We start from the raw sequence: 26,821 nt of genomic DNA, 5'->3' as shown, positions 1-26,821 counted from the left end.
CCTAAAGAAGAAGAACCATCATCACCTTCAATAATTACATCATTTTGCAATGTGTATATCCTCACAACAGTGTTATGTGTCAGAACTTCCTTAATCTAATGATTAGTCTTGTTTTATTATTAAACAATTATAAAATTTAATAAATTAGTATTATAAATTAATGTGTGTTCAATTGCATTACTTAGTTTTTATAATATCAAATGTTTTGTTCTTTAAGTTTTTGTTCTGTAATGCTGTTGATTAAGCTGACCTGGAAGTAAATATGTTGTAACATGTAATATGGATATTGTTTCAAATTAATGTCACAGATTCTAGTGGTATTCCACTAAAAGTTTACAGCTGGTATTACACTGGTATCGTAGTACACCAGCAGTAAACTTTTAGTGGAATACCACCAAAATTTACCGCTGGTATTTCAGTGGAATTCCATTGGAATGCCAGCGGTAAACTTTTAGTGGAATACCACTAAAATTTACCGCCGGTATTTCAGTGGAGTTCCAGTGGAATACCAGCGGTAAATTTTGGTGGAATTACACTAAAAGTTTACCGCTGGTATTCCAGTGGAATTCCACCGAAATACCAGCGGTAAACTTTAAGTGGAATACCAACAAAATGTACCGCTGGTATACCACTGAAATACCATTGGTACACCACCGGCATACCACTGGTATTCCAGTGGTATTCCACTGACATTTTTACTGGGGAATCTAGTCATGTTTTAAATGCCTTAAAAATGTGTTCTAGTTTTAATAAAGGCATCATTTAGTCATGGATTAAGTGCCTTTAAGTGTTCTAGTTTAAATAGAGACATTATTTAGTCATGGATTAAGTGCCTTTAAGTGTTCTAGTTTTAATAGAGACATTATTTAGTCATGGATTAAGTGTCTTAATGTGTTCTAGTTTTGATGTCATGTTTTGAAAGTTGTAATATTTTCTAGTTCTAATAGAGACATTATTTACTTGTGTATATATGGAAAGCTGTAATATGATGATCATCTATGTGTAATAAATTTGTTTGGTTCTAGTAGTAGTATTTTTGCTTGAAGCTCTGAATTTTTAAGTGTATTTTAATATGTGACATAAGCACAAGGGAAAAAGACACACTGTAATATTATTATTTATTTTTATTTTTTTGGGGGGAGGGTGTTGTGAGTTTGAACTAGAATGTTTTAGGTCGAAACAATTAGAATAGATACAGTAAACTTTAAAAACATAGATCTTTCACGGGCAAACTGTTTTCGACACCCATTATGGTTCTAGTGTATTACACATGAAATGAAAACAACAGACTTATAATTTAATGTCACATGGGTTGTTTTATCCATTAGGACTTAAGCATTTACTCACACCTGCTCAAAGTTGTAATTAGTGTTCTATTAAACAAAACAAGAGATGTTTGTCAAACATTATGCCCCCCCCCCCCCCCCTGAGCGCCATGTTGTCAGGATTATATGGACAATTGAATGAAATATGCATGGACCGAAATGACAGCTGATTTGTTGCTGTTTTAAGATTATGACCATTAAAGTGTGAGGATAAAGTGTGTTATGACCGTCATGACCTTTGACTCTATGAACTCAAAATCCAGAGTCATCAGCTGGTCACCAGAAACCTAAATGTCAAGTTTGAGGGCCATGGGTGCAGGCATTGTCAAGTTATCACAAGACAAGTTTTTTTCGTTCAAGGTCACTGTGACCTTGACCTTTGACCCAATGACCCCTTACATCATAAGGGGTCATCTACAAGTCAGATGCAACTCCAAGTCAAGTTTGAAGGCCATGGGTTCAGGCATTGCTGAGTTATCACTCGGACAACCTTTTACCATTCAAGATCACTGTGACCTTGACCTTTGGCTCTATGAATCCTAAAATCAATAAGGGTGATCTACGGGTCAGGCTTAACATCCATGTCAAGTTTAATGATCATAGGTTCAGGCATTGTTGAGATATCAGTGGGGGAAGATTTGTTAACTTTTTGCGTTAAAGGTTACTGTGACATTGACCTTGGCCTGATGACCCCCAAAGTGGATAGGGGTCATCTACTGGGCAGGCCCAACCTTCATGTCAAGTTTGATGACAATAGGTCCAAGAATTGTCGAGTTTGCTTTCAAGGTCACTGTGACCTTGACCTTTGACCCCTAAAATCAATAGGGGTCATCTACTGGTCAGGCCCAACCTCCATGTCAAGTTTGAGGGCCTTGGGTGCAGGCATTGTTGAGTTATCACTTGGACAACCTTTTATCATTCAAGGTCACTGTGACCTTGACCTTTGGCCCAATGACCCCTAAAATTAATAAGGACAATCTTCTGGCCAGGCTCAACCTCCAAATCAAGTTTGAGGGCCATGGGTGCAGCCATTGTCAAGGTATCACTCGGATAACCTTTTACCATTTCAGGTCACTGTGACCTTGACCTTTGGCCCAATGACCCCTTAAATCAATAGGGACCATCTTCTGACCAGGCCCAACCTCAAAGTCAAGTTTGAGGGCCATGGGTGCAGGCATTGTCGAGTTATCACTCGGACAACCTTTTACCATTCCAGGTCACTGTGACCTTGACCTTTGGCCAGATGACCCCCAAAAACCATAGGGGTCATCTCCTGGTCAGGCCAATTCTCCAAGTCAAGTTTGAGGGCCATGGGTGCAGGCATTGTTGAGTTATCAATTTGACAACCTTTTACCATTCAAGGTCACTGTGACCTTGACCTTTGGCCCAATGACCCCCAAAAACAATTTGGGTCATTTACTGGTCAGGCCCAACCTCCAAGTCAAGTTTGAGGGCCATGGGTGCAGGCATTGTTGAGTTATCACTCGAACAACCTTTTACCATTCAAGGTCACTGTGACCTTGACCTTTGACCCATTGAGCCCAAAAAACAATAGGGGTCAGCTACTGGTCAGGCCCAACCTCCAAGTCAAGTTTGAGGGCCTTGGGTGCAGGCATTGTCACGTTATCACTCGGACAACCTTTTACCATTCATGGTCACTGTGACCTTGACCTTTGGCCTGATGACCCCCCAAAACAATAGGGGTCATCTACTGGTCAGGCCCAACCTCCATGTCAAGTTTGAGGGCCATGGGTACAGGCATTGTTGAGTTATCACTCGGACAAGCTTTAAAATTATTTTACCATTAAAGGTCACTGTGACCTTGACCTTTGACCCCATGACCCCCAAAATCAATAGGGGTCATCTACTGGTCAGACCCAACCTTCATGTGAAGTTTGATGACCATACGTCCAGGAATTGTTGAGTTATCACTCGGACAAGCTTTGGTCTACCGACGGACCGACCGACCGACCGACCGACCGACATGCCTGTGCAAAGCAATATACCCCTCTTCTTCGAAGGGGGGCATAACAAATGACCTAGTGGTCGTTTTTCAAAAGTCTCAATAATTGAGACAAAATCTGAGAGTATTTTAAGTGATACTTTTTTTGTGTTTCATTTATGTCCGATCAATAAACACAGCACTCAATACCACAAAATTTACTGCTGGTATACCTCTGGCATAACAGCTGGTACTCCAGTGGTATACTTCTGAAATTTTTACTTGTGATCAATATAGCGAATTCATCCATTATATTCTCAGCACTGCATTATTAATATATATATATATATTATATTATTAGAATAATAATTTTATTTTTCATAATTTTTAATGCTGAAGTGAATTGACGTAATCTATTTGATGATTTGCGCATCAATGACTTTGGGGAATTCCCATTCTACTCGACCTAAGTAATATGCTATTTATGCCACAGTGGAAAACAACACCTGTGATTGATAGTATAAGTAAAAACCTTCTAAGTCTAATTTTAGTATGCAATATTTCGAACTGAAATTCAATATCCATAATGCTTAACTTTACTTTTATAAACATTTGGGATATAGTTTAAACAAGAATATCGCTGGAAGCGATGGATGCTCCCCAATTACGCCCGTTTTCTATGAAAAAGCAGAATTTGTAATAGAATGTGCTGGTAGAAGGTAAATTGTTGTAAAGGTAATTTACCAGAAACAGGGTTCGAATTTAGACTCGCATACTCGCAAAATGGGAGCGACATTTGCAAATTGCGAGTGACTTTTATTCAAGATCGCAAAATTCTGCGAGTGGCTTTTTATAGACCACAAAATGTTAAATTAGGAAAGTAGAATAAACTTGGACTTTAAACTCCGCAACGTAGTTGAGTGTAAACAACCTATAAGTGGCATGTTTACATGACCAGTATAAAGAAGACAGTATGGAGTCACGCTCTAGTAAGTTTTCAAAAATAGAACAAATACGGAAAAAGCTGAGTTTTATCTCGAATCTCTCCGGGATGCTCCGAGGCGTGCATAATACATCTAGTGAATACAAATGATGTAATCACCTAGCTCAATCATTGGCTAAATTTAGCGCTTTCGTGCACTATATGTAAACCCCATCATTCTTTGAATATATTTTCGCCCAACTGTCAAAGTGAAGGGACTTAGTCGATCGATATATTTCATGATCAAAAGCATCCACGCTACATTTACTGTTGCTTTTATTTATTTTAAATATATAATGTTATTGTTTTTAATACGTTTATAGACTTAAAAAAATCTGTAGCGTGCTTGCCCAATGGGTATTACCCTATGGCGAGGGTAAATATACAAAGTGAACAATGTCAAATTATTAGACAGCTTAAATTGTTATCAAAAAGCAGCCAGCATCTAATGAGTCTATCAGTACCCCCCCAAAAAGAATAAGCCATCAACAAGTTCTAGTAGTCGAGTCACTCTAGATAGATATTTATAATATGTCTTTGAAGTGTAATTTTCTACTTTAATTAGACAATATTATAAGGGAATAAAGCAAATTATAAAATTGCAAGTTGATTTTTCATTTTGCAAGTTGCCTCAAAAAGCACTCGCAAAATTTTGCGAGTGCTCCTCAAAGTTAAATTCGAACCCTGAGAATTCAAATGAAACAACAGGGCCAAGATGGCCCTATATCGCTCACCTCAGTAAAACTTTGTGCTATAGACTTGTTGATAATTAAAGGGCAATAACAGGGATTTGGCTTCTCTGATGTATGAAAATGTTACAAGTGTTTACAAGGCATTGGGCTCTGTGACCTAGTTTTTGACCCCAGATGTCCCATATTCAAACTTGAGTTAGAAATCAATAAAACAACCTTTTAGGCATATTTCCAGAATATTTGGGCTGAAAATGTTGTCTCGAGAGTGTTAACAAGGTATTTCCATATTTGGGCTCTGTGACCTAGTTTTTGACCCCAGATGTCCCATATTCGAACTTGAGCTAGAAATCATCGAAACAACCTTTCTGACAAATTTCCAGGATATTTGGGCTGAAAATGTTACCTCTAGAGTGCTAAACAAGGTATTTCCATATTTGAACTCTGTGACCTAATTTTTGACCCCAGATGACCCATATTTGAATTTGAGCTAGAAATCATAAAAACAACCTTTCTGACAAATTTCCAGGATATTTAGGGTGAAAATGTTACCTATTAGAGTGTTAACAAGGTATTTCCATAATTGTGCTCTGTGACCTAGTTTTTGGCCCCAGATGACCCATATTCGAACTTGAGTTAGAAATCAATAAAACAACCTTTCTGACAAATTTCCAGGATATTTGGGCTGAAAATGTTGTCTCGAGAGTGTTAACAAGGTATTTCCGTATTTGGGCTCTGTGACCTATTTTGACTCCAGATGACCCATATATATTCGAACTTGAACCAGAAATCATTAAAACCTTTCTGACAAATTTCCAGGATATTTGGGATGAAAATGTAACCTCTAGAGTGTTAACAAGGTATTTCCATATTTGGGCTCTGTGACTTAGTTTTTGACCCCAGATGACCCATATTCGAACTTGAGCTAGAAATCATTAAAACAACCTTTCGAACAAATTTCTAGGATATTTGGGCTGAAAATGTTACCTCTAGAGGGTTAACAAGGTTTTTCCATATTTGGGCGCTGTGACCTAGTTTTTGACCCCAGATGACCCATATTCGAACTTGTCCGAGTAATTACCGGGACAAACATCCTGACCAAGTTTCGTGTCAATTGAGGCAAAAATGTGACCCCTAGAGTTTTAACAAACTAAGTGTGGATGGATGACAGATGACGGATGACGGACAACGGCTAAGGTGAGCTAATAAAAAAGCAGCAATTGAAATCCACAAATATTGAAGATATGGCTCGGACAAAATCCAGCCAAAATATGCAAGAAAAAAAAGTAAACAAAATATGGTTCTGGATGGATTTGAACCACTACCTTGAAACCCTCAAAAGTTTTGTAGTCCTGTTCTTAACAACATAGGCTAAAGCATTTATATTAAAGAGTTTCAAGCGGAGGTTTATTATTATCTATCTATCTGTTTTGAAGTTATGGCCTGGACAAGCACCAATTATGATTCTAGAACTCCGCGAGTCAGATGTGTCGCCTGATGAATTATTTACTGTCGACATTATAGCTGTTAGATTGGCATTTTATTCATTTAAAGACAATGATGTTGCCGTTTAACTTTCAAGTGTAGGTGGCATTAATGAACCGCCATGAAAAAAAAATGCCAAAATGAAATCAAACAAAGGGAAATAATAAACAAGAGCCGTCGTAGGACAGCACGCTCGACTACGCCACTTTGACTTAGAATACAATAACGATGTAATAATACCAAGTTTGGTCTCTTTATGTCAAACCTAACTAAAATTATTTGATACATAAGGTGACTTTGATGCTGCCCTCCCACCAGCCTGCCCAAACAATGACGCAAGTCATTCAAATAACTTGATTTCCCATTATGAAAATGTGGTTAAGAATATACAAATATGCCTTTCAAAGGAAATTAAAAAAAAAAAATTAAATCAAGGGCCATAATTTGTATTTAGGCTTAAAACGGAGTTATGTTTCTTGTTGTAAGATGGTCGTAAATAATTCTGAATTTTATTATGTGCATTTAATGAACAGTATAGAAGTTTTTTTTATTAAAATCGCAACTTGCCCTTAACTTTTTTTTACTTGCTTAAAACTTTAACCTAAGTCAATCAGGGGCCATAACTTGTATTAAGGATATGGAGTTATGTCACCTCATTGGGTGATGGTCCTGAACAATTGTGTGAAGTATTAAGTCAATTGAATGAAGGGTATAGAAGTTATTAAACAATATCCCAACCTGCCCTAAAACTTTAACCTAAGTTCCATCATAGTCAATCAGGGCCCATAATTTGTATAAAAGATAAAATGGAGTTATCTAACCTCATTATGTGATGGCTCTGAACATCTGTGTGAAGTATTAAGTCAATTGAATGAATGGTATTGGAGTTTTAAGTGAAAATCCCAACTTGCCCTAAAACTTAAACCTGCCCTAAAACTTTAACCTTTAAGTCAATCAGGGGCCATAACTTGTATTTAGGATAATATGGAGGTATGTTACCTCATTGTGTGATGGTCCTGAACATCTGTGTGAAGTATTAAGTCAATTGAACAAAGAATATATATAGAAGTTATTAATAAATATTCCAACTTGCCGTAAAACTTTAACCTAAGTTCCATAGTCAATCAGGGGCCATAATCTGTGTAAAGAATAATATGGAGTTATCTATCCTCATCATGTGATGGCCCTGAACAACTGCGTGAAGTATTAAGTCAATTGTAGGGTATTGGACTTATAAGAGAAAATCCCAACCTGCCCTTAAACTTTAACCGGATGCCGACGCGAGTAGTATAGCCCACCTATTCTTCGAATAGTCGAGCTAATAAAACCGTGCAAGGTAAAAATAAAGATGAAATATCTACCTATAAAGTTTCAAGTTGATAACTCTATTAGGTTTTGAGATATGCTCCGGACAAAAATTAACAACGAAAATTAAAAAAAGGCAATAACTCTAAATATATGGAAGCAAGAGTTACGGTTCTTGTGCACTGCACTTGCCCTCAATGAGATCTATCTACCTTTTAAGTTTCCGGTTGATACCTCTTAGAGTTTACGATATATGCCCCTGTCAAAATTTAAGCTTGTAAATTAACAAAGGGCAACAACTCTAAACATATAGATGCAAAAGTTACGGTTCTTGTGCACCTCACTTGCCCTCAATGAGATCTATCTAGCTATGAAGTTTCAAGTTAATACCTCTTATATTCTTCAAGATATGCCCTGGACAAAACTTTTAGCATGAAAATTAACAAAGTGCAATTACTCTAAAACTAAGTAAGCAAGAGTTACTGTTATTGTGCACTGCACTTGCCCTCCATGAGATCTATCTATATAATATGAAGTTTCAAGTTGATAACACTTATTTTTTTTCTACAAGATAATGCCCCGGACAAAACTTTAAGCATGGAAATTAACAAAGGGCAATAACCCTAAAAATATGGTGGATGCAAGAGTAACTGTTTTTGTGCACTGCACTTGCCTTCAATGAGATCTATCTACATATGAAATTTCAAGTTGATACCACAAATAGTTTACGAAATATGCCCCAGACAAGTGAAAACGAGATGCCGACGCCAACAAAGGGCAATAACTCTAAAAATATGGAAGCAAGAGTTACGGTTCTTGTGCAATGCACTTGCCCTAAATGAGATCTATATTCATATTCAGTTTCAAGTTGATAACTCTTATATTCTTCAAGATATGCCTCGGACAAAACTTAATGCATGAAAATTAACAACGGGCAATTACTCTAAAACTAAGAAAGCAAGAGTTACTGTTATTGTGCAATGCACTTGCCCTCAATGAGATCTATCTACAAATGAAGTTTCAAGTTGATAACTCTTATATTCTACAAGATATGCCCCGGACAAAATTTTAAGCATGAAAATTAACAAAGGGCAATAGCTCTAAAAATATGGAAGCAAGAGTAACAGTTCTTATGCACTGCACTTGCCCTCAATGAGATCTATAAACATATTATGAAACTTTAAGTTGATACAACTGACAGTTTACGAGATATGCCCCAGACAAGTGAAAACGAGAAGCGACCGCCACCGTCGCCGCCACCGCCGCCGACAAAAGAAAACATTATATGTCGCCTTGTCAGGCAACATAAAAATGTTTAAGGGGAGATTATTTAATAAATATGCATTATAGGATTAGGGTTCTTGTGCACTGCACTTCCTTTCAATGCCATCTATCTGTATACCAAGTTTTATTTCAATCGCATCAATAGTTTTGAAGTTATTCTCCGGACAAGAGTGTGGCGGACGGAAGGACGGACGGACAAAGCGGTAACTATATGCTCTCCCTTTGGGGAGCATCAAAAAGAAACTTGACAAATTGAAATATTTAAATGACCAATTTGAAATGCGGTCAAACTCGTTTAAATCCAGTAGTCAATTAATGCGTTTACATGCAGTAATGGGTAATGTTTGCCAAACTCATTTACATGCAGTAAACAGATAAATTAATGAGGCCTAAAAAAAAAAATTGTTTGGTTAGGGTTACATCCTTTTCAAAAATAGGTAGGGTAGGTAGGCTTTTTTATTTTTTTTATTAGGCTTTATATAAGAATGTCATTTTCATCATTGGAGAATGGTGTTAAAGTTATCTTCTATATAAGCATTTAAGGTTTTAAACTTCCTATTAAAAAGCAAAAAAAAAAAGCAAATTTTTTTTCAAACTGACTATAAAAACGGTAGGGTCGGCGCTTATTCCGTAGGTAGGGTCGGGTAACCCGAACCAAATGTATTTTTTTTTTAGGCCTGACTAAATGTTTTAAATTAATTCTGCCAATAAATTTAATCATATTTTGCATTTCAAGACCTTATTCTCTAATGTCTTCTTGAAATAAACGAACTTAGTCTCACACCTTCACCAGAGTCTTGATTTATATCAAATCTTTAAATACCAAATTCATTATTTGTCACTTAACCATTCAGTATCAAAATAGTCCAAAGAGTATAAATGCAGACAAATATTTTGACTTTTACCAATAACAAGTGTGGCCTTTAAATATATATAGCTATACCCTTCCCTAAACCTTCATTCGCACAGGGGAGTGTGCCTAGTAATACTGTTTTACTTAATAACACACTTACATTTATGCTCCACTTTTTTTGTATCCTTAACACTGGTGTTGAATTTATCCTGGCAAGTGTATTCTCCACAATTGCTAACAGCAAAACTCTTTATTGTAAATGTCATAGTGTTATATTCTGTTGAAGATTTATCAATTGACGCTTTATATAATGCTTTGTATTGTTCCGAAATAGGACAAAGGCCTGCAAACTGATCACAGTATCCAATAAGCTTTCCACCAAAGTATATTTCTATATCCGTTTTCTCTGTGTCCTTGCAGGTCAATGATACCTCATCGTCAATTTCCTCCAAATAATTAGCAGGTGTTAATGTGATAGTCCCAGCAACTGAAATGGATATAATACTAATCAAAATAGTAGTTTTGTAAGACAGAAATAAGTTTTATTGTATGCGCATAAAAGTTATAATTCACCAGCAGTTTGGCCACAAATAATAAAAAACATTTGGTGTTCACCGGCAGAAATATTTTGCAATCTCATAAATATGAGAACTAACAATTATTTTATACATTTTATACTTATACTTGTATGTCCCATGTGTATACCAAGTGTAAAAACTCTACCCATGTCGTACACATGTACAAAATAGTGTTTGGAAACAAAAACGCCCAAGAGTTTCTTGTAAACATCATCTACAGACCATAACCAAATATGCACACCTAATTTGAGAACTCCTGGTGGACCTTTTATACCTATTGATCCAATGTCTCTAGGAATCACTCAATGGATAATAAACATACCAAGTCTGATGTTCTACATGACGTTTAAAAGTTTTTGATCAGAAAGCAAAAGTGTTAAAGCTGCACTCAACAGCTGAACACAAGGATATCTTTTATAGCATATTTAAAAGGGCTTGATAGATGCACAACTAAAACATATTAAATTAATGCGTTATTTTGTTTTACTTATGGAAAGCCAAATTAATAGCATGTTGTGTTACCTACGAAGTATGACAGACATAGTTGGAGACTTAAAGGATTTAATGATTGTACAACTTTTTAATTTTTTGTCTTGGAACGACCCAATTTTTGCGAGAATCCAAGGAAACCAGTTAAATAAGACAACTGACAAAAAATTAGATTGCAGATTTTTATATAAGTTCAAATATTGATGTTTTATGCATTTTTCTTAAACCGTTAGTAACGGTTTAAGCCATAAAACATTTATTTTTGCATGGAAATATGAAAATCTACGATCTGATTTTTTGTCAGCAATCTGATAATTTTATTATATAATTGGTTTACAGATATTTTCGCAAAAAATTGCTCTTTCCAAGACAAAAAATAAAAAAGTTGTACAAATGCTATATCTGTGAGAGTGCAGCTTTAAGTCCCCAACTATGTCTGTCATACTTAAACAGACTCTCATGAAAGATATCCATCAACTATCAGCAACCCTTACTAAAGTAATTCAGTTTCAACCATTTTTTCAGTTTTACTAAAAGTGACCTTGACAAGTTTTGTCAAGATATGTCAACCCTAAATAAAATTATTTGGTTTCAACTGTTTCCCTTATAATCTTTAGTAACAGTGACCTTGACTTTGATCTTTTCTAAATATGAGGTTTGGACATGATATGTCAACCTTAAGTAATTCAGTTTCAACCATTTTTATATTCTTAATTTCAGTGACCTTGACCCTGGGGCCCACTAGGGATCCAATGAAAGGTCTCCATAAACTCTTCCTAGATACCAAATTTGGTCAAGATATTCAACTGTTTTTCTAATATAAGTAACAGTGACCTTGACCCCAGGGCAAACACAATCCTATGAAAGGCATCCATAAACTCTTCCTTTATAATACAAAATTATCAATTAGTATTAGATATTTAATAATGTCAATCCCAACTTATGTAATGCAGTTTCAACTGTTTTGCTGATATACCACTGGCATGATATTAGCACTGGCATACTGCTTATATAACACTGGCACGATAAGAACTGGCATACTGCTGGTAGACTTTGGCATAATAAGCACTGGCATAGTGCTGGTTTAACAATGGCATACCATTGGAATTATAAGCACTGGCATACTGCTGGTATACCACTGGTGTCATAAGCTCCGGCATACTGCTGTTATACCACTAGCATACTTCTGGTATACAACTGGCATGATAAGTACTAACATATTGCCGGTATACAACTGGCATGATAAGTACTAACATATTGCCGGTATACAACTGGCATGATAAGTACTAACATATTGCCGGTATACAACTGGCATGATAAGTACTAACATATTGCCGGTTTACAACTGGCATGATAAGTACTAACATATTGCCGGTATACAACTGGCATGATTAAGTACTAACATATTGCCGGTTTACAACTGGCGTGATAAGTACTAACATATTGCCGGTATACAACTGGCGTGATAAGTACTAACATATTGCCGGTATACAACTGGCGTGATAAGTACTAACATATTGCCGGTATACAACTGGCGTGATAAGTACTAACATATTGCCGGTATACAACTGGCGTGATAAGTACTAACATATTGCCGGTATACAACTGGCGTGATAAGTACTAACATATTGCCGGTATACAACTGGCGTGATAAGTACTAACATATTGCCGGTATACAACTGGCGTGATAAGTACTAACATATTGCCGGTATACAACTGGCGTGATAAGTACTAACATATTGCCGGTATACAACTGGCGTGATAAGTACTAACATATTGCCGGTATACAACTGGCATGATAAGTACTAACATATTGCCGGTATACAACTGGCATGATAAGTACTTACATATTGCCGGTATACAACTGGCATGATAAGCACTGGCATACTGTTGGTAAACCACTTGCATAACGCTGGTATTATAAGCTCTGGCATACACATGTACTGCTGGTATACCACTGACATACCACTGGCATTGTAGGCAATGGCATACTGCTGGTATACCACATGTATTATAAGCAATGGCATACTCAGGTTTTTTTTTCGGTAATTTGGGAATATGACCTATACCCGTGAGATTGGGAATTTTCGCGTCAATTTTGGCAAAATTGGGAAATTCTTCATAAATAATTACAAAGGATATAATTTATATAATACTGTAAACATAATGAATAACATTGGTATTTTTAACATAATATGCACTGACTCCGTTAACACCTTACATTGTTTAATCCCTTGTTTTAACTCTTTGAAATAGTCAATTGTTTGATTAACAAGTTCTTAAAAAATTCAGAGTTAATTTAATGGGCTTATTTACCCCTTTCCTCTTAAATGGGATACAAAATCTGCTGCCTATTAAAAATGTTGACTTTCAGACTCATAGAGAGAATGGAATGAATATATTGATATTTTTAATTTATTCCAATTTCCAAATAGTCAGACTTGTTTGCAATTGAACAAAAAAAAAAAAATGAATCCATTTCGTAAAATTTCATCAACTTGTTTCCTTCAGCATTCATCAAAAAGTAAATACACCATCATTATAATAAATAAATACTTCGTCATTTCACCCAGTTGTCTACTTTCAGTTTCACTTCTCAGTTCTGTCATTTTCCTATTATTTTAATTGGCAATGAAGGTCAATGTCATGTATGTAAACATGTAGGTGAGGCATGACAAAGAACAGCATTGTCTATTAGTGTTATTATAATCCCCTTCTGCCCCGAATAATTTACTGTCAACTTTAAATTATTATTCCTTTTGTTGACAATGATACATGTTTTTAACACAATGTTTTAACTCTTAATGTGTTACATGCTCTCTGATTGGATTAAAAATATAGTTCAACCAATGAAAATCCACCTTTCACCTGATGACCCGGATATTGCATCATTGTATGTCTCTGTGAATAGACGCTTGCATGTAGGGGAAGTAACTGTTTTGTTGGGTTTTTTTATCGTCTTTTTTTCTTATTTTCTTTTGATGTTTTTGACCTCCAGATTTGGAATTTGTATTCGGAAATTGGGAAAAAAGATACTTTTTGCCATTGGGAACATGACCGAATACTGGCTATAAATATTGCAAAAAAAAACACCCTGATACTGCTGATTTACCACTGGCATACCGCTGGTATCACAAGCTCTAGCACGCTGCTGGTATACCACTGGCATGAAAAGCACTGGCATACTGCTGGTATCACAAGCTCTAGCACGCTGCTGGTATACCACTGGCATGAAAAGCACTGGCATACTGCTGGTATCACAAGCTCTAGCACGCTGCTGGTATACCACTGGCATGAAAAGCACTGGCATACTGCTGATATACCACTGGCATACCACTGGTATTATAAGCTCTGGCATACTGCTTATATATCACTGGCATACTGCTGGTATCACAAGCTTTAGCACACTGCTGGTATACCACTGGCATGATAAGCACTGGCATATTGCTGGTATTCCACTGGCATACCGCTGATATACCACTTGCATACCGCTGGTCTTATAATTGCTGACATACTGCTGTTAAGCCACATGCATACCATCAGCATTATATAAGCACTGGCATACTGCTGGTATATCACTTGCATATCACTGGTATTATAAACTTTGGCATACTACCAGTATACCACTGGCATACCACTGGTTTTATAAGCACTGGCATACTGCTGGTAAACCACATGTATACAACTTGTATTCTTAGCACTACCATATTGCTGGTATACAGCTAGCATACGGCTGGTATTCCAGTGGTAAACGTCTGATTTTTTTATTGTTACAAGACCTGGTAACTCCTTATCTTGTCCTTTAATGGTTTGAATTTCGAGACATTGAATTTACAACAATATGCCGACATACAAACTTTAAGGGTCATTTTGAAATTCGACATACTGTGTTTTTTTGTTGGGTATTCATAAATTTCAGTGATTTAGTCCAGTATCTGTGTTTCACATTTTTTGTATTCAAAAATAATTCATAAAGAATTTCTGAACTTTTCATGAACCAAATCAGGTCAAACGGATGTTATTTGGTTCAAAAATAGCTTGAGAAGATTTCACTAACATATCATGCAATATTCTTGATCTAATAGTTCATTGCTGATTTGTTTCATGATTGGTTCATGCACTATAATCTCTTTGTGAAAGTGGCCATTTAATGTTCATGAATAGTTCAAGAAAAGAACATGAATCATTCATGTACAATTCATAAATTTTTTTACAGGGGATTTGGTGGAAAACGTTTCAATCTTATTGTCTGCATCAACATTTCATTTTCGATGTTAATCATTTCCGATTTTGAACTTTTAATAACTACTTAAATTGCTTCAAAACTAAATTGTACAGTGGTCAAAATTTTAATGTTATAATAGCCCTCCACAGAATTAACTCACAACGTGAAATTTTGTTAATGAAATTGTGTCAAATTAATATCACTAATTCCTTTTTAAAGTTATTTGAGAACACTAAATTTCACGCATAATGATTGATAATGATTCTATTCCGCTGTAGGCGGCGGATTAGTGTAACGGTCTGCTGTAGCCTGTACCAAATTTTCCAACCGTAAAACATACGTAAAACTTTAATTTTTACGTACAGAATCATGGAAATTACGCCCAGAATTGAGAAAAATAAAGAACAATTTACGTGTGCTAAACAGACGGAAACTGACCGTAAAAGTGGACGTAATATTTAAATTAACCGGAATTTCAGGACAGGAATTTTTATAAAATTCTGTGCGTAAAAATTTCCGTACGTAAAATTAAGATAGAATTTATGTGTGCTAAACGGACGGAATCTGACCGTAAAAGTGGACGTAATATTTAAATTAACCGGAATTTTGAAACAGGAATTTTTCAAAAATCTGACCGTAAAATGGCACGTAATATTTTATGTAACTGGAATTTACAACATTTCAAGAACTCAATTTATTGCTTTTCACTACATGCCTGCTTAAACTTTTCCAACTCTTGTTTAGATAAAATAATATAATTTTCTTTCATATTATTTATTATATTATATACTTTATTTACATTTGCATGATTTTATTTTTTTGTGATTTTAAAATCAATAAACTGATTATAATGATATAATCTGCAATATAAATTTATCATGAAATGAAGAGACACTAAGTCTACAAAGAAAATAAAAGTTAAAGTGTGGAATCGTCTGTGAGTTTTATGTCCATGGTTATTAACACAGACTCAACTTGCTGGATTGATGATGCCTTTTTTCCCAGTCAGATCCAAATGTATTCTGTTCAGCAACTATGACTCACACAATCTGCAGTAAAATTTAATATCATGTAAAATTATTTCATCACTAGTATCAAAATGCATCATTTTTAATCCATTTATACATTCTCAAGCACACTTTATCTTCCTCACAGCTTAAAGTAACTCGCTCATGATTCTGGACCAAAAATAAGCTTTCCCGGTTATGCATCTGAAAACACTTATTTATCATTATTTTACTCTATCATATCAAAATTTCAGAAAAAAATACATTTAAAGCATAAAAAAGGATTTTGGTTATAGTGGGGTTCAAACCAACGCCGGTTAAGTCAAGAAAATATTAGAAAACAGCAGTCCTGTCCAAACAGTCACCAGGACTTATACAGATTGGTGGATATGTTAACAAGGACATGCCCAGCAGTCAAACCCTGTTTTATGGCTTTGGGCAATGGCTAGAAACATGCAAAAAAACACACAAATGCAAATATTCAATCAACATAGCTTGCATTTTGATTACCCGCCACATAAAAATGTTACTTATCACAAATGTGTTTTTGTTGTTTTTTACATGAGTAACAATACTGCTTTAAAACTATAAGACTATAAAAACAGCATGATTTCCATATAGATATATTTCTTTCTAAATTAAAATACAATCCTTCACAAACCTATGAGGGTAAGGTCTGCTTTATATGCTCCAACTGTTACTTTCAGATCTTGTTTTCTCCCTCGCCATTGAATAAAAAGCCATCTACAAGCATTTTAACAAAGAATAACATACACATACAGAAAAACATAATTAAAACTCACAATTTTACTGTCAGACTTGTCACTTACAGTTTCTTAAGTTGAAAGTTATTTAAGTTATAAAATTTATATGTACTTTACTTTTTATTATGCAATGTATCATGCATGTACATTTATATGGCTTTATGACACACTCAATTTAAACATTTCCCTTTTCCACATACAAATGTAAAGTTCTGACCATGTTTTCTATACAAATACAATCTGAAATACCATGTGTTATGAACTCACAGTGAGGGGAATAGCATTATTTTACTTATCTATAGCATAACTTTTTAAAAGACTCATAATTATGTAACAAATAGGATAAAATGAATGACATATAATTTAAGATACATTTTGAAATAAGTGTTTACCTTCAAACCACGAGAGATCCTGATTATATCCAGCAAAACAATAGGAATCTTCAGAAGGTTAAATCACCATGGCTGCTGTGTTTACATCAAGAAAACCAGAAAACCGCTTGAACATTTGAAATCCACTGATCTTATTGGCTATTGAGCCCTGCTTCTCTGCATACTCACTGAAATTTCTGCCTGACCTTAGATAATCTGATAAGCCCTGAGGCAATGTGTACTGTGAGAAATAGCTTGGTCAATAAACTAATAGAGCACACTGATAAAAGGCTTCTATTTTCTGAAGAATACAAAACTGAATTATTTATGTTCATGTTTTGCTTCAGAAAAGTGTATTGTGTGTAAGGAAGAACAATTAACATTAATAAGGTTATAAACCAATAACATTAGAATGTATGTTTATCTTTTTGTGCTTTCTTAGACTTATGAAATGAAAATTTAATAATAATAATAATAATAATAGTAATAATAATAATAATAATAATAATAATAATGAAAACAATAATAATAATAATAATAATAATAATAATAATAAATAATGATAATAAATAAATAATAACAATAATAATAATAATAAATTTAATGATAATAAATAAATAATGTTAATAATAATAATATTAATAATAATAAGATTAAAAATAAAGACAAATTCTGTCATTAAGAAAAAAATAGTCCCTATTTACGGCCAGAACAATGAACTTTACGTGTGTCATGTAAAACTTACTCTGTTTTAGCAGTGAAAAGTATTTCAGAAATTTTCTAAGTTTGAAATTACGGCCAGAATCAGTTTCCAACCGTAATTTTGTAATATTTTGTATATTTTCCATACGTAAATGAATGAAGTTCCAATCCAGGTACATAACTTTCCTGCCCACAAATAAATTACTGCCAGATTACGGGCGTAAATATGATATTCCTGCCACTTTCCTGCCAAACTCTGGCCGGATTCCTGCTGAAAATTTTGTACGGGCCCCGGCAGCGGATGTGCGTTCATAATAACGTTTCGTTATAAACGGAAGTACGTACATAACGGATGTTTTCTTGGTTGGTAATATGCAAATAAGCAAAGCCTGGGCTCTGTAGGAATAGATCAGTTAGTGTATATAAAGATCAGTGGACCGCCTTCAGGGTTGAGCATGCTTTTCCCTGAAGGGATCTGTTGGTGTTTGTTTCATTACGCCAGAAAGCTCGGCTATCTGGTGTTGGTGTTTGTTTGGTCTCGCACGTTACAAATGGTGGCAGCGGTGAGATGTTGACAACTGCAAGAATGGAGTTGCCTTACCCTGGAGTTCCCCAGATCAAGACTCGGGACGAGTCTTCTCGGAGGGGAAAGTGAATGTAACGGTCCGCTGTAGGCGGCGGATTAGTGTAACAGTCCGCTGTAGGCTGTGAATGTGCATTCATAATAACGTTCCGTTATAAATGGAAGTACGTATATAACGTATGTAAACTTGGTTGGTAAAATGCAAATTGGCAAAGCCCGGGCTCTGTAGGAATAGAGAAGTTAGTGTATATAAAGACCAGTGGACCCCTTCAGGGTCGAGCATGCTTTTCTCTGAAGGGATCTGTTGGTGTTTGTTTCACGGTCGCACGTTACACTTGTAAACATTAATAATATGTACAGTAAAACTGCAGTCTTTCGAACAGGCGGTCATTCGAAAACCAGCGGTCAGTCGGGGTCGAAGCTTATTCCCTACCATTACTCATTCTATTTTCATATAAAATATGCTGTCGCTGGATCGAAACCTAAATAAGACATGGAGTTGTCAGCACCATTGCCGGTCCAAAATACACAAATTATGTGCAAAACCTTATGATTACCTTGAGGTCATAATTTCACACATTCTCAAAATAAGCAAACAATTGGCAGGTTTGTGTCAACATTTACACAAGTTGTAAAACTTGCAATGACAGAAGAAAGGGAATTTGAAAAGGTGGGAAAATACCGATGATCACCTTTTAGGCATGACCACTAATACTTGATAAGGGCATTTGAGAAGATAATTGTAAAAAATAATGACGATAATTTAATAATTTTCTTATGTTGATTGTTCTGAAAATGTGTCGATTTTTTGGTAAAATTAAACTTTGCTATTTATTTATTTATCGTGTTTTCTTTTACATTTTAACATTCAGTTTATGACAGCTTTTAAACATATGAAGTATTTCCACAACGCAATACAAATTAGGTGCCGAAGTAATCTGGCGACTTCAAAACTAAATTGATTGTATACTAATTGCAAGATATTTCATAACAAACTAAAATAGAAACTTGGGTCATTCTTGATTCATCCTCCAGCAATCACAGTTTTACTGTATACTGAGGATTCGAGTAATCTGGCGACTTCAAAACTAAATTGATTGTATACTAATTGCAAGATATTTCATAACAAACTAAAATAGAAACTTGGGTCATTCTTGATTCATCCTCCAGCAATCACAGTTTTACTGTATACTGAGGATTCGAGCAATTCATGGGAGGAAAGCCATGAGCATGAAGCGGTTGTGATCTATCAGATCGCAGTGTCATGGGTTTAACCATTAATTATTCCTATGACCTGTGTGACTTTCGAGTTTATCACACAAGGCATTAATTGGAAAACAGTTAGTTATCAGATTATTGTTAGTCAGAAATTTATGTGTCACTTATCCGGTCAAATTCCAATCATTCCTCCTTTGTAGTGTATACTTCTCCATCTATATTTTTCTCCATAATCGTGTAGCGATTCCTTACTTGTAGTGTGGTTAGTACTTTATCTTCCAGTTTCAACAAATATAAGGCAGCCATGAATGGGCCTCTTCCCCCTGTTCTGGCCGTGCCATCAGTGCTTTATTTTACTTTATCAAGGGCAATAACTGTTCTTAGACCATATGAAGTGTAACACAAATTGCAAATGCATAGTAGCCCATGTTGATCAACATTCCTTTGAAGTTTCATGTGTGTAGGTGCTAGTGATGGGCCGATGATCGATTATAATCGAAAATTGATCGGAAAGCTTCAAAATCGGCAATAATCGATTGTAAATTATCATAATCGATTATCGCGGAACATCAAACAAATTTATCAAGGGAGGTTACTCAGTATTCATTGATGATTTTTTATCTTGCCAACATTTTTGCTCATTTTTCTTTGGGTACAATTTGTAAGAATGGCAGACGGCAATGACGATATGCTGTACAATTATTCAGGTGGAAAAGCAAAATCCAAAGTCTGGCTCTTATTTGCATTTAGAAAAATCAAACCAGGACCTCCAACCAAAGAAAACCTTGACATAAGCAAAGCGTATTGTTGCCTTTGCAAAAAGGCTTACGCAAAAAAGGTATACAGTAACTAGATCACAGGTGATGAGCAAGAAGAGAAGTAAAATGAACCCATATATCTCATTGACCAGACAATATTTCTAAACAAACATTTACTGGTAGATTCATACTGGTGACTTTGAAATTTCTGATGTATACATTTCAGTTTAATGGTTTATTTCTTTTTAACTTAAAAATATATTTTTTTCTGTTTTGTGTTTGTGAGTTTCCTGAAAAATAAATATGTAAGTTCTATTCTTTGGTTTATACATTAAATTCAGCTTACAGAGACGAAGTGATACCCATTACCTTCAAGTATATCACTAGCAACCACTGCTCTATAATATCCGGTTATAGCCAATGTCTAATTGGTTGATGGTCTCAGATTGTAACCGATAATCGATTGTAAAATTATACCGATTGCCCATCACTAGTAGGTGCAATTCTTTTTTTGCTTCACAAAATTATGTGATAGGATGTGACGAGACATGCAGTAGCTCGATCCTACAAGTCACGAAACAGTCAACGTTAACACACTGTGACAAGGTAAGATAATAATAAGGGCTAATATAACACTTACCTTCTTGCAGTTGCATCATACATGATAGAAGCAAAAGCGGTCTTATCATCATTGTCATCTTCTGAAATTAGAGACAAAACACTGTTGCACTATAAGGCCATATTAATTCCTTGACGCTGCCTAGACACAGAAAATGTTAAATGTTGAGTTGTGATATGAAGGAGAAACAAGAAATTCTGCAGTGTGATGAAACCGGCTTTTTAAGGATTGACAGAAGAACTTTAGCCTGTGTTGTGAGAATAATATGTTAGCTAATTTGTTGCATCTTGTGTGTCTGTTAACACCATCCCATCAAAGGACTCCATGAACCCTTCGTATGTACCAAGTTTGGTTCCACTAATATGACAACCCTAAATAAAGTTATTCAGTGACAACCATTTTTCTACTTTTAGTTTCAATAACCTTGACCTTGACCCTTAGAGGGGCCCAAATTTTAATCCCATGAAAAGTCTTCATAAAACGTTCGTACATACCATATTTGGTCACAATATGTCAAATCTAACTAAAGTTATTCAGTACCAACCATATGTCTATTTTTAGTAACAATGACCTTGACCCTGACTCTTCCAACATACCAAGTTTGGTTAAAATATGTCAACCCCAATAGTCAAGGCTGTTGACCCTCAACAAAGGATGATTTCAGAAAGTTCAATATCTGTACTGGTTGAGAGGCAGTTTCAGACAGTTTTTACAGGTTTCTATTGAATCAGTCATTATGTTCACATTAAAGATAACTGCAACTCAGGCTGCCATTGATGATAAATTTTCACATGTGTCACATCCCACATAGCGTATCTAAAAGGGGCGCCAAGAGGGTACTTACACCATTCCGATTTGCTAGTGATGAGAAGCAGTTTCTGACAAATTGGTTTTGCAGTGGCGAAATATGCATGGATCACTGTTACTTATTAAGTCTCAATTCAATAAATCATGTAGTTGGTGAGGTATTAACCTATATGTGCTTACTTGCAAAACCTTGAACAGAATTTCATTTCTAAGTCAAATAATAAAGGGGCCAAATTTATATTATATGCAAGATAAGAGTTATCTAACTTGATTAATTAAGAAGGCTGGGTGGTTAAGTACAATCATATAAAGTCTCAATGCAATCGTCAAGTAGTTGCTGATATATTAACCTATGTGTGCTAACATGCAAAACCTTAACCAGAGTTTCTAAGTTGCATAATAAAGGGGCAATGATGTATTCACTGAGGTATTGACTTAAAAGTGGTTACATGTAAAACCTTAACCAGAATATGTCCAATAAAAAAGAACCATTTTTTTTAATTTAATACAAAATAGAGATATCTTACTTGGTTATTTAAGTAGAATGGATGGTTGAGTACCATTGTATAAAATTTCAATACAATACATCAAGTAGTTGCTGAGATATTAACCAATGTATGCTTACATGCAAAACCTTAACCAGAATTTCGAAGTCAAATAATAAAGGCCCCTTATTTGCATTATATTCAAAAAAGTGTTATCTACCTTCAATTATTTAGTAGGTTAGATAGTTTGGGAATAAATATCTAAAGTTTTAATTAATGCAATACATGATGTATTTGCTGAGATATTGACTTAAATGTGGTTACATGCAAAACCTTAACCTGAATATCTAAGTTGAATAATAAAGGGCAATTATTTTGCACTAAATGCAAACTAGAGTTATCTAACTTGGTTAATTAAGTAGGTTGGATGGTTGAGTGCCATTGTATAAAGTCTCAATGCGATACATCAAGTAGTTGCTGAGTTATAAACCTATGTGTGCTTACACGAAAAACCTTAACCAGAATTTCTAAGTCAAATAATAAAGGCCAATTTTTGCATTAAAGCTGCAATCTCACAGACCATATTTACAACTTTTTTATTTTTTGTCTTGGAAAGAGCAAACTTTTGCGTAAATATCTGCAAACCAATAATTAAAGATTGCTGACAAAAGATAAGACCGCAGATGTTCATATTTCCGTTCGAAAATTAATGTTTTATGGCTTAAACCGTTACTAACGGTTTAAGAATAATGCATAAAACATCTCTTTTTTTTAACTTAAATATAAAAATCTGTAATATACTATTTTGTCAGCAGTCTTATGTAACTTGTTTCCTTGGATTTTTGCAAAAATTGGCTCGTTCCTAAACAAAAAATAAAAAATTGTCAAAACGTTCAATCTGTGAGAGTGCAGCTTTAAATGCAAACTAGAGTTATCTGATTTGGTTAATTAAGTAGGTTGGATGGTTGCGTACCCGTACCATTGTATAAAGTCTCAATACAATACAGCAAGTAGTTGCTGAGATATTATCCTATGTGTGCTTACATGCAAAACCTTAACCAGAATTTCTAAGTCAAATAATAAAGGCCGGTTATTTGCATTATATTCAAATAAGTGTTATCTAATTTCATTAATTTAGTAGGATAGTTGGGAATACATATCCAAAGTTTCAATGCAATAAATGATGTATTTCAAGGTGTGACGCAGACGCTGACGCCAAAGCCGACGCTGACGCCAGGGTGAGTAGTATAGCTCTCCTTATTCTTCGAATAGTCAAGCTAATAAATAAGCATTTACAAAAATGTTTATCCTTATAATATCGAATCAATTTTTCTTTAGAGTCAAATTATTCTTTATGATATTTGTATTCATTTCTGATAGAAACTTGTGTTTGAAAACATGTTTAAAGTGAATATGGGTGTGAACTTAGCACTGCAATACTGCTTGCAAATATGTACACAATAATGATCATTTGTAATAGTCATTTTAGGAAAACCTTGTAGATTAGATATTATTAGATATGCAAATTAGGTTCACATGCATGTGCAATTTATTGTGCGTGACAACCCCCATGTGCGAGTTTGTGTACAAAATGAAAAAAAAAGAAACATAAAATAATAATAATAATTAACTTATTTCACAGCTTATAAGGCGATCTGTTTATAAGACGATCCCTTGAACTTTGCCCATGAAATCTGGTGTTTTTTGTAATTAGACTCATTTATAAGACTTTTAAAGCAAATCTAGCCTTTCAATTTCTACAAGTCTGTGATAATGTTCTAGCTTAACAGTCAATCATGAAATAAATATATGTTGATTTGCTTGAAGAAAATCGCCAATTTTCTTGTCAGCTGTGAGCTCTCTCAATGTGGAGGTAGGTTAATAATAGAACAAGGTAAGGCGGTTTAGGATTTATTTCACCTATCTTATTTTGGTTCACATAAAAGTGCATTCATATTTGTAGTGAATTTGAAGGTTCTCAGACAACGATTATTGATTATTATTTTTCAATGATATGTTATTTATCTGATCATATGATATTTTCTAACCAGCCTAGATGCAATTGTGGGAGTTAAATAGGATCATATGGTATTTGACTGAATAATTTAAATACAAAACATTACCACTCGCCTTTGATCTCTAAACCACTTGTGCTCTGACGTCACAAATTGTACCGTTTGATCTGCAGCCAACACACTTGACACATTCCATTACATGTGTTAATATGTTAAACTTTTGCAGGTGTTTGTTTGTATTGCAGTTTATGGGACTTAAATTAGGTGAAATAAATAACCATTGATGATTGTGGATAAATTTATGTAAGGCAATGATTAATGAAATTTATGTGTATTGAAACCTGCCAGAAATGGCCTGCATGTTATATATATATATATATATAAATATACCGTCTCCGTGGCTTAGTGGTTAAGGCGTCCGCCTACGGAGCGGGAGGTCGAAGGTTCGAGTCTCACACGGGGCTTGTTCTGACATGGCCGGTTGCCGACCCAGCAGCTAGTTAAATCGAGGGGTACCGATTGCCTTCCTGCCAGGCGCCTGGTATTTGGGATAGGAATCGGGGTAAAGATGTTCACGAATGTAGGTGTCTCATAAGCCCAACGGGCTGGCCCTTAACTAAGAGGGGTGACACTATAATAAACAAACACTTTACTTTACTTTACTTTATATATATATATGCAAAGCCCAATCATAAGAAATTTTATTTTTTTTATTTCAAACATGGAAAATTAACAAAGCAAAAAATATCCAAACATTTTCATCATAAAGGTTGCAAAATGTGTCTCCTGTGTTCAACCACATGTTTGGATCGATAACAACCGTTTGCCATTTAGAAGATAAATGTTGTTCAATGGTAGCGAAACAAAGCAGAATGATGGTCGCCTTAATCCGATGGTTGTGATCTTGTCAGTTTTATTAGGGTATCATCAGCAGACAATAAATTGGTCAGTCGAATACCGTATTTTAAATATTACTGATTCTGACTCTATTCTGTCTGAATTTCTTATAGCCTCGCTTATAAGACGGGACCCCTACTTTCGGGTTAAAATCAGGTTCAATTTTCTCGTCTTATAAGCGGGGAAATATGGGTAACCTACGTGTTTCGATATGAACTTTAGCTTTTGATTGCCTATTAACCGTAGAATTGAATTGCAGTACCTCCTTTAAGATTAGGTCTAAAAAAAGTAGCCAAAAAAGCAAAATGTTGGAAATTGCTTTCTGTCGGAAACTGCTTTCAATCAGTAGTATCCATACACAAAGTTCCAAAAAGTTACAATCCAAGATGGCTGCAAGATTCATTAAACAGATACGGTTGAATATTCATATGAAAATATAACCTTTCACAAAAATGACCTTTAAATTGGCATTTATATAACATTGACCAGTTCAAGGTCACAGTCATTTCAAGATCAAAGTGCGAAAAATACACAAAATTTATATTCTTCCTGTATATTGCTCTACTTTGTATCTTAAACAATGGTTGCTGGATTTTAAATAGTTATAATATAATGTTCCTGCGTTTAAAATATATTTGAGGTTAAATTTATTTATAATTGCTATGATGCCACCAATTCATACCGCTATCAGTGGGCCAAAAGTGGTTGTAATATTGCTATAACTGTTTAAGTCTTATGCCAAGTTATGACACATTGTGTTTTTGTCAGTCTTAGTTAATATAAAGTGTATCTCTATGTATGGTATGTACCTTTGTAAAAAAAACACACACTTGGGTGTCATAGAAATAATACAAAGGATGACATGTTGATTACAATAATCAACAGCACTTGCACAGTTGAAGTGAAGAAATTGGTGTTTCACTGCATGAGGCTGTTTTAATATAATATGTCAGGCATCAGGTAGTTTTAAACTACAAAAGCATTAAGTGTAATATTCATTGAATACTTCTTCTACTTTTATAAATAATTTGTTTGCTTTAAGCTTGTACTTGAATATTCAAGTGTCAGAGTTGACCATTTGGTAATGAAAGAGAGACTTCCCTTTGTTACAATTTTGCCATTGAATTCTTACAAACAGCAAATGTCAACAAATGAAATGAATATATGCATTTATCTAAAATTGAGCTGTCTAGTTCACACAAAATTCCTGGTTAGGTGAGAATATTTACTTTCCATGTCACTATTTAATTAGAAAATAATCATATCATTTATATATTGAGTATAATTATAAATATAAGCTGAACATTATTTAAAAATTTCGATTGATTTGGGTTAAAATTTTGATAGTGCTAATTTGCACAACAAATGTTTCTGTGAGTTGCTGTGAAAGTTATGTCTGTGAGTTTCTGTGAAAGTTATGTCTGTGAGTTTCTGTGAA

At 34.8% G+C, this 26,821-nt stretch overlaps 1 protein-coding gene across 6 annotated transcripts in view; it reads right to left on the bottom strand.

Annotated features, from left to right (window-relative positions):
- LOC128234253 (uncharacterized) overlaps positions 1–26,821 on the bottom strand; it is an 82,142-nt gene that overhangs the window by 48,063 nt on the left and 7,258 nt on the right. For 5 of the 6 annotated variants that reach the window (XM_052948360.1, XM_052948364.1, XM_052948361.1 and 2 more), the window contains exons 2-3: positions 21,201–21,261; positions 10,026–10,352 (exon numbers count right to left, since the gene is read on the bottom strand). In XM_052948360.1, the coding sequence (XP_052804320.1) occupies positions 10,026–10,352; positions 21,201–21,261 (388 nt within the window). Of the gene's footprint in view, positions 1–10,025; positions 10,353–21,200; positions 21,262–24,876; positions 25,118–26,821 lie in introns of all 6 variants that reach the window. The other variant, XM_052948362.1, reaches the window with a different exon arrangement.

Source organism: Mya arenaria, chromosome 5, assembly GCF_026914265.1.
Source record: "Mya arenaria isolate MELC-2E11 chromosome 5, ASM2691426v1".
Lineage (NCBI taxonomy): Eukaryota > Metazoa > Mollusca > Bivalvia > Myida > Myidae > Mya > Mya arenaria.
This window is presented reverse-complemented; position numbering and strand designations above follow the sequence as displayed.